The following is a 7,783-nucleotide window of genomic DNA, read 5'->3' on the forward strand; positions in this document are numbered from 1 at the left end:
AATCCTCTTGGTGGCTCCGGCCCTCCCTCAAAGTGTGCAACAACCGCATGGACCCACATTCCTCCTTCCTCCGTGCTTAGGCGGTACCCTCCCTGGCAGGCCTGTGTGGCACCGAAATCTGCCTGGTCTGTCACCACCCCTAAGCGACCTGGGCCGGGGGATGGGGGGGAGGGGGGCGGGGGGCAGGTGTAGTGTCTGGCTTATCTCAGGGTCACCACGCCCCAGCCTCAGGCCTGGCACTGTGGGGGCAGCAGCGTTTGTTGAGTGAACGCTGCATGAGGCCTCTTGTGGCCCGCCCCCCTCCCTTCCCCCGCTGTAGCCCTGTGCCCACCTGCTCCAGGCCACTGCTGTTCAGGAAGAGGTGCCGCAGTGACTGGCCCACAGACCGGAAGGCCCCATCCGGCAGAGCTTCGAGAGGGTTCCCCGAGAGCTGCAGCTCCAGGAGGGCAGGCAGCCCCTCCAAGGCCCCAGTGGGCACCTCTCGCAGTTGGTTCCTGTCGAGGTGCAGCTTCTCCAGCTCTCCGGCCGGGCCCACTGCCCCGGGGGCCACTCGGGCGATGCGGTTGCTGCTCAGGTAGAGCCAGCGCAAGGCCTGCGTGCCTGCCAGGTCCCCGGGTTCCAGGCGGTCCACGGCGTTGCTCTGCAGGTGCAGGGAAACGAGGCCGGGCACGGCGCGCAGGGCGGCCCCCGGCACTCGCCCGAAGCGGTTGCGCTCCAGGTACAGGTAGCCGAGGCGGGGGGCCCCCTCGAAGGCAGCAGCGCTGAGGCCCGAGAGCCGGTTGTCAGAGAGGTAGAGGTAGATCAGGCTGCCCAGCCCCGCCAGGGCGCCCGCCTCCAGCTCCGTGATGCCGCAGTGCTGCAGGTGCAGCGACACCAGGCGGCCCAGGCCCGGGAAGGCCGCCCGGGGCAGCACGGGGAAGCGGTTCCGCCTCAGGTCCAGGAGCTGGGTGTCGCCGGGGAAGCCGCGGGGCACGGCCTGCAGGCCTCGGCCCTCGCAGCCGCTGTGCCGGGACTCGGACACGCACACGCAGGCCCGCGGGCAGGGCTCGGCCGCCCCGTCGTCCCCCTTGGAGGCGCCCTCGGGGGCGCGGGGCCGCGCGGCCGCCAGCAGCAGCTCTTCCTCCTCCTCCTCCGCCCTGCCTCCGGTGCAGCGCAGGTCTGAGGGCCTCAGGGCGTCCAGGGCCTCGCCTCGAAGGCGCCGGGGGCCCCTGCACGCGCCGTCCGCGCGCACGCGCGCGCGCGCCAGCCACTCGAGCAGCGGCCGGGCCTGGCAGCCGCACCACAGAGGGTTCCCCTGCAGCCTCAGCCGGCGCAGCTGCCCGGGGCCCTGCAGGGGCGGCAGGGTGTCCAGCTGGTTCCCACGGAGGTCCAGCGTGTGCAGGCGCGGGCAGCGGGCGAAGGCCCTGGGCTCCAGGGCCTGCAGGGCGCCGTGGTCCAGCGTCAGCTCCCGGAGGCCCGGCAGCGCCAGCCCGTCCTCCTCGCCCACGTAGGTGAAGGGGTTGTGGCCCAGCTCGAGCCGGGCCAGGGCGCGGGCCTGGGCCAAGGCCGCCCCCGGCAGGGCCTGCAGCTCGTTGTGGTGCAGGCTGAGCCGGCGCAGGGCGGGCAGGCCGGCCAGGGCCTCGGGGGCCAGCACGCTGAGCGCGTTGTGGGACAGCTGCAGCCAGCGGGCGCGCGTCAGCCCCTGGAAGGCCATGGCGGGCAGGTAGACGAGGGCGTTGTGGGCCAGGTTCAGGGTGGCCAGCGCACCCAGCGCCCCGAACGTGCCCGGCCGCAGCTCCTCCAGCATATTCCCCTGCAGCTCCAGCCGCTGCAGTGAGCCCAGCCCGTCCAGGGCCTCCTGGGGCAGCGAGCTCAGGCGGTTGGAGGCCAGGTTGAGGAGGAGCAGGCGGCCCAGGCCGCGGAAGGCGCCCTCGGCCACCAGCTCCACCTGGCAGTGCCGCAGGTCCAGATGTGTCAGGTAAGGCAGCTCCTGGAAGGCAGCTGGGGGGATCACCTTCAGCACGTTGCCTTGGAGGTCCAGCCGCTGAGTCAGCTGAGCGGGGAGAAGCGGGGGGGAGGCTGAGCGGCCCGCGCGCCTTGCCACCCTTGGCCTTGGCACGCACTGTTCCCTCACCTGGACGCTCCTCTCCCCCACACCTTTCCCTCGTTCTCTTCATCCTGCTCCCTGACACCTCCTCCAGGAAGCCTTCCTCCTTAGCCACCTGGGCACTTTTCACATTGAGCTGTCACTGCCATGTACTCTCTCTCCTCTCCACTAGCTCCTGACTCCACAGAGCAGAGACCGTATCTTATTCCAGCATATCCCCTGTTCTCTCCAGTTCTCTCCCACAGGCTTTGTAGTTCATCCAGGACTTATCTTACAGGTCACCTACTTGTTCCAAACACATAGAACTTTAACTAGGTCGTCTCCCCAGTGTTGGTTGTTATTCCCATGTTACAGACGTGAAGACTGAGGCTCGGAGAGGAAAAATGACTTGTCAAGGTCTCCCAGTTAGGCAGTGACAGATCCACTGGTGCCAACCCAGGTTCCCCCTGCTGTCCTCCCTGCCCACCCACCCCCCCCACCCCACCCCCCCGCTGACCTCGGGGATGGCGTTTGGCACCTCAGTGAGGTTCTGGTGCCGACAGGCGACATGCCGCCTGGAATTGTCACAAACGCACGTCTGTGGGCAGCGTTGGGCAGCCGCATGCCAAGCTGGGCCCGGTGGCAGCAGCAGGGGAAGCAGCAGCACCAAGGAGACGCTCTGGGTCCTGGGAGGGGGAGGGAGGGTCAGTTCACGGGGGCAGATGTCCCACGCTGTCCTTTCGCCAAGCCCAGCTCCTGTTTCCAGAGCCCCTCGGACGTCTTTCTCCTTTGGCCCCAGGGAAAGTGTCATCGCCCTGAGCCTCACGACGCCCTGTGCGGCAGAGGCTCCATTCTTAGCCTGGTTTAACGCTGGAGGAAACTGAGGCTCAGAAAGGAGACCTGGCAAGTCCCTTCGACCATCTATCTGCCCCATGGCTCAATGAGTACTTGCTGAATGTGAGGATGAGCCAAGGGCTCAGAGGGTGTGCCGGGCTGTGGTGAGGCTCCGGGGTCCAGGGGAAGGCTGGGGCCTCCCAGTGTCAGGGTGGCAGAGAGAGAGGCAGCCAGGCCTCAGACAGATGTGGTGCCAGCTCCACGGTGGCAGGGAGCATACAGGCACCCACAGTGAGAAGACAGCCTGGCAGCCAGGGGGGAACCAGGCCAGGCCCCAGTTTGTAAGGCAAGATTTGGGGGACCAGGTATTGGGTCTGAGAGCCTCAGGGAGCCTTAATTGGCAGGTGAGCAGGAGGCTTGGGCCTCTGTTTATGCCCCTGTTGTCCCTTCATCTTTGCCACCGCTCCAGTTCAGACTGGGGTGGGGGAGCTGAGCAGACAGACGGGCTTGGGCTGTGCTTTGGGCAGCTCTGTCCCCTTACCTGTCCATCGTCCCCCAGCTTCTCCACCCATTACCCAAGTGGGCCCCTTGGCCTCACAACTACACCCACCGCTTGTCACTTCTTAGGGATGACTGTGCCCCAGGGCTCTCCTGGCTCCCCCACCCCGTGCTTTGCCCACCACCAACCAGAGGGAACTTTCCAAAATGCAGATGGGCCCTGACGCCACCAGCTGAGAACCTTCCAGCATCTCTGCACGGCCTTTGATGGAAAGCCCTGACTCCTGATCCCACCTGGAATGTGCTCAAATTGTCCGGTGTCACCCTCGGCTCCCTGATCATAAACACACGACAGACCTTCCTCCTCTCCTCGCCACCCGACACCTAACTCGCCCAGCTCTTCCTTCTGTTCTCAGCTCACATCACAGCCTCTGGGCCGGGCCTCCACCCTCAGCCTCCCCAGCTCTGCTCACCGATGGTCACCATCTGTTGTTCAGTCTTCTAGAAGGCCGGGGCCGGTGACATCCTCCAGAGCCCGGGGTGAGGCCAAGGCTCCGGGTGGACAGAGGACGGGGCCCGTGGGGGCAGATCCCTCAGGGACAAGTGTCCAGGGCTCAGAGGCCTGCTGAGCTCTCAGACAAGCCCTGGAGGACTAGCCCACGGGGACACCCTCGGGGGATCTCTCCCCCCAGCAGATCCCAGAGCCCCTGTCCCCCAAGCCCTCAGAGGCCCAGAGAGGGCCAGGAGCTTGCCCGCAGCCCCTCAGCTTCTCTAAACACCCCCTTCTGCCCCCAGGGCCCAAACACTCACCCCTCCATGCCGTCCGGCTCACACTGCCAGTCGGCCTGGATGCCGCAGGAGCCCCCCTCTCTGGCCCGCAGGCCTGGCAGCAGGGACAGGGCTGAATGGGAGGCATTGTGGGCAGTCCAGCCGGAGGCTGAGGTGAAGGAGGGGCGGGCAGGGGCGGGAGCGGCGGCTGGAGTTACAGGGCCTCCTGCCCGGCGCTGGCTCAGGGCTCCGGATGGTGGCCCGGGCCTGAGAGCCCAGCCTGGGCAAGCTGGTCCCGGGCTGGCTGGCAGGGAGCTTCTAGCGGCCAGCCTGTGGGTCCCGGCCCTGGGCTCCCTCCCAGCTGTGGGCTGTCCCGTCGGGCTGCCCCTCACTAGCCTCAGTTCCCTGCTCTGTGAAAAACAATATTAGTAAGTAGCTCACAGGGTTGCCGTGGGGGTCCAGGAAGGTACCTGGCACATAGTAGGTGCTCAAGAATGGTCACCTCAGTCCTTTCTGTTTCACACATTTACATACATTGTTTAACACCGTACAGACAATATTCTGCAATTTTTTTTCACCTAACATCAAATTATCAGGAGTGATCCTGGTTGACTTTTCTTAGTCGTGTTTTAACTGTTGTCTAATATTCCATTGTATACAGGTGGCAACTCCGCTTATCCGTTAATCTTGGAGATTTTGGTCGCCTCCAACTTTGTTACAAGCGATACTGCAAAAACAATGTCCAAATGCTTACCTTCCTGGACACACTTGCAAAGTTCATCTAAATCATAGCAAACTTCAACATATCCTGGGATTGTTCGGATCCATGTTTCTGGTGCATTTGCTTCTGTCATTATTCAGTTTGCTTGGGTTTGGTTTTGTTTTGAACCAGAAATGGCACCACACCACACAGACTTCTGCATGTGCTTTATTTCACTCAGCAGATCTCAAGCCAGTGGCATCACTGAGTGTGAACTCCTCTAGGTGCTTTTTTTTCCATTCGACATTATGTCTGTGGGCTTCATCTGTGATGCATATTTTAAGAATGTGTTTATTTTCATCTTTATATACCATTTCAGCACTCCATTCCATAAATAGTCCACAGCAGTGGCATGGGGGCAGAGGTAGGAGAGCCATCTGCCCCAGATGCAGGCAATAAGGGGGTGTGCTGTCCGTAGGGAACTTCAATGCATGAGACCCACTGGTTTGCTTTTTATTGTCATCACGTGCTGGCTGACGATTCTAAACAACGCCAATGCTAAAATATTCCTCCCTGCTTAGGCGGAGGATTCTCACCTCCACCTTTTTTTTTTCTTAATGTTTATTTTTTGAGAAAGAGAGCACGAGCAGGGGAGGGGCACAGAGAGAGGGAGACACAGAGTCCGAAGCGGGCTCCAGCTCTGAGCCGTCAGCACAGAGCCAGATGCAGGACTCGAACTCACAAACACAAGGTCGTGACCTGAGCAGACGTTGGACGCTTAACTGACTGAGCCACCCAGGCAACAATCCATTCCACTCTTGGACATTTGGGGTGCTTCCAGGGTGAGGCTATTATGGAGAGCGCCGTTTCCCATGTTTGCGTGTCTTTTGGAGAACATGGCGAGACCTGTCTCCGTCGGGATATACTTACAGGTGGAACTTCTGGTGTTAGAATATGCTTATTTTCAGCTTCAGTGGATACTGCCAAAGTTTCTCAAAGTGTTTGTACCGATTTACACTTTCCCCCAGCAGTGTGGGACTTCCGTTGCTCCACACTGTCACCAGTGCTTGCGATGGTCTGTCTCGTACCTTAGCCATCCTAGCGAGGGTGGGACAGCATTACGGGATGATTCGAATGCACGTTTCTCTGAAGACTAATGAAAGTAAGCACCTATTCATATGCTTTATTGTGAAGCCCCCAAACCTTTTGTTCGTTTTGCTATTGTCTTATTAACTTGTAGAAACTCTATATATTCCGAATTATGTTTTTAGTTTATTTATTTAGAAAGAGCATGAACAGGTGGGGGCAGAGTGGGGGAGGACCCCAAGCAGGCTCCACACTGTCAGTGAAGAGCCCGTTGTGGGGCTCGAACCCACAAACCATGAGATCATGACCTGAGCTGAAACCAAGAGTTGGGTCCTTAACTGACTGAGCCACCCAGGAGCCCCTCCGAATTATTTTAGAATATATATTGCAGAGGTGCCCGGCTGGCTCAGTCGGTGGAGCATGTGCCTCTTGATCCTGGGGTCGTAAGTTCCAGCCCCGTGTTGGGCGTAGAGATTACTTAATACAATCGGGGCATCTGGGCGGCTCAGTTGGTTAAGCATCTGACTTGGGCTCAGGTCATGATCTCATGGTTCATGAAAGTTTGAGCCTCACATCACACTCTGTGCTCAGTGAAATTCGTTTATTAACATGAATGCAGACAGCTCCTGCATCTGCTGTATTCACTGCCACACATTAAGAAAAAATTTTTAAGCTTTTAAGTAATCTCTACACCCAATATGGGGCTCGAACTCACAACCCCGAGACCAAGAGTTGCGTGCTCTTCTGACTGAGTCAGCCAGGCGCCCCTTAACTCCTGATTATCTCATTGCACGCACACCCTGTAATTAACCATTCTTTTCCCGATGGACATTTAGGTTACTAATTTCCTGGAATCCTTTATTAAGTTGCCTTTATAACTTGTCGCCTCATATGCACACAGAACGGTTTCTCTAAGGTAGATCCTTAGAAATGGAATTTGAGGTCACAGGCTACACATACCCTCACCTTTTTTAGTATCTGCCAAATTGTCATCTAAAGTGGTTTTATTAGTTTGACATCCCTCCAGCAACATACAAAATGTAGGAGATTCATTGCTCTCCTGATGTCACCTCTACGTGACATTTGCCAGTCTGGTCCAAAATGATGCCTCTGTGGTTTTGTTTTCATTTCCTTAATTACCAGTAAAGTTGTTTGCTTTTCACACTTCATCACCTGTGAACTCTGTTCATCTCCTGTGCCCGGTTTTCAATTGGATGTATTATTCTCAACACTAACCCTTATATGTAAGTCACAGTCTTTTTGTACTTTATCACCTTGCCAGTTCTCATGGTATTTTTGGTTGTTATTCACTTTATTTTGACAGAGGCAAATTTCCTTGTGGCTTGTGCTTTTGGCGTGTCAGAAAATGCTCTTGCGTTGCAGCATCCGGTGGCTCAGTCAGTTAAGTGTCCGACTCTTGATTTCAGCTCAGGTCATGATCTCATCTCACAATTCATGACATCAAGCCCCGCATCGAGCTCTGCACTGACATCGTGGAGCCTGCTTGGGATCCTCTCTCTGCCCCTCCCCAGCTTGTACACATGCTCTCTTTCAAAATTAAAATAAACATTAAAAAAATTATTTTTTTTAATATTTATTTTTTGAGAGAGAGATAGAATTTGAGCAGGGGAGGGACAGAGAGAGAGGGAGACACAGAATCCGAAGCAGGATGCAGGCTCTGAGGTGTCAGCACAGAGCCTGATGTGGGGCTCGAACCCACAAACTGTGAAATCATGACCTGAGTCGAAGTCAGACGCTCAACTGACTGAGCCACCCAGGCGCCCCTAAAAATTTTTTTTTAAATGCTCTTGTGTTCTACTTCCTTAAAAAAA

At 57.8% G+C, this 7,783-nt stretch overlaps 1 protein-coding gene across 1 annotated transcript in view; it reads right to left on the reverse strand.

Annotated features, from left to right (window-relative positions):
• Positions 1–7,533, reverse strand: part of CHADL (chondroadherin like) — a 14,229-nt gene extending 6,696 nt beyond the window's left edge. The window contains exons 1-3 of the mRNA XM_060656250.3: positions 4,208–7,533; positions 2,583–2,751; positions 332–2,032 (exon numbers count right to left, since the gene is read on the reverse strand). Coding sequence (XP_060512233.3) covers positions 332–2,032; positions 2,583–2,751; positions 4,208–4,215 — 1,878 coding nt within the window. The 5' untranslated portion in view covers positions 4,216–7,533. The remainder of the gene's footprint in view (positions 1–331; positions 2,033–2,582; positions 2,752–4,207) is intronic.
• Between the last annotated feature and the right edge of the window lie 250 nt (positions 7,534–7,783).

The sequence above is a fragment of the Panthera onca genome, chromosome B4, assembly GCF_046562875.1.
Source record: "Panthera onca isolate mPanOnc1 chromosome B4, mPanOnc1 haplotype 2, whole genome shotgun sequence".
NCBI lineage: Eukaryota > Metazoa > Chordata > Mammalia > Carnivora > Felidae > Panthera > Panthera onca.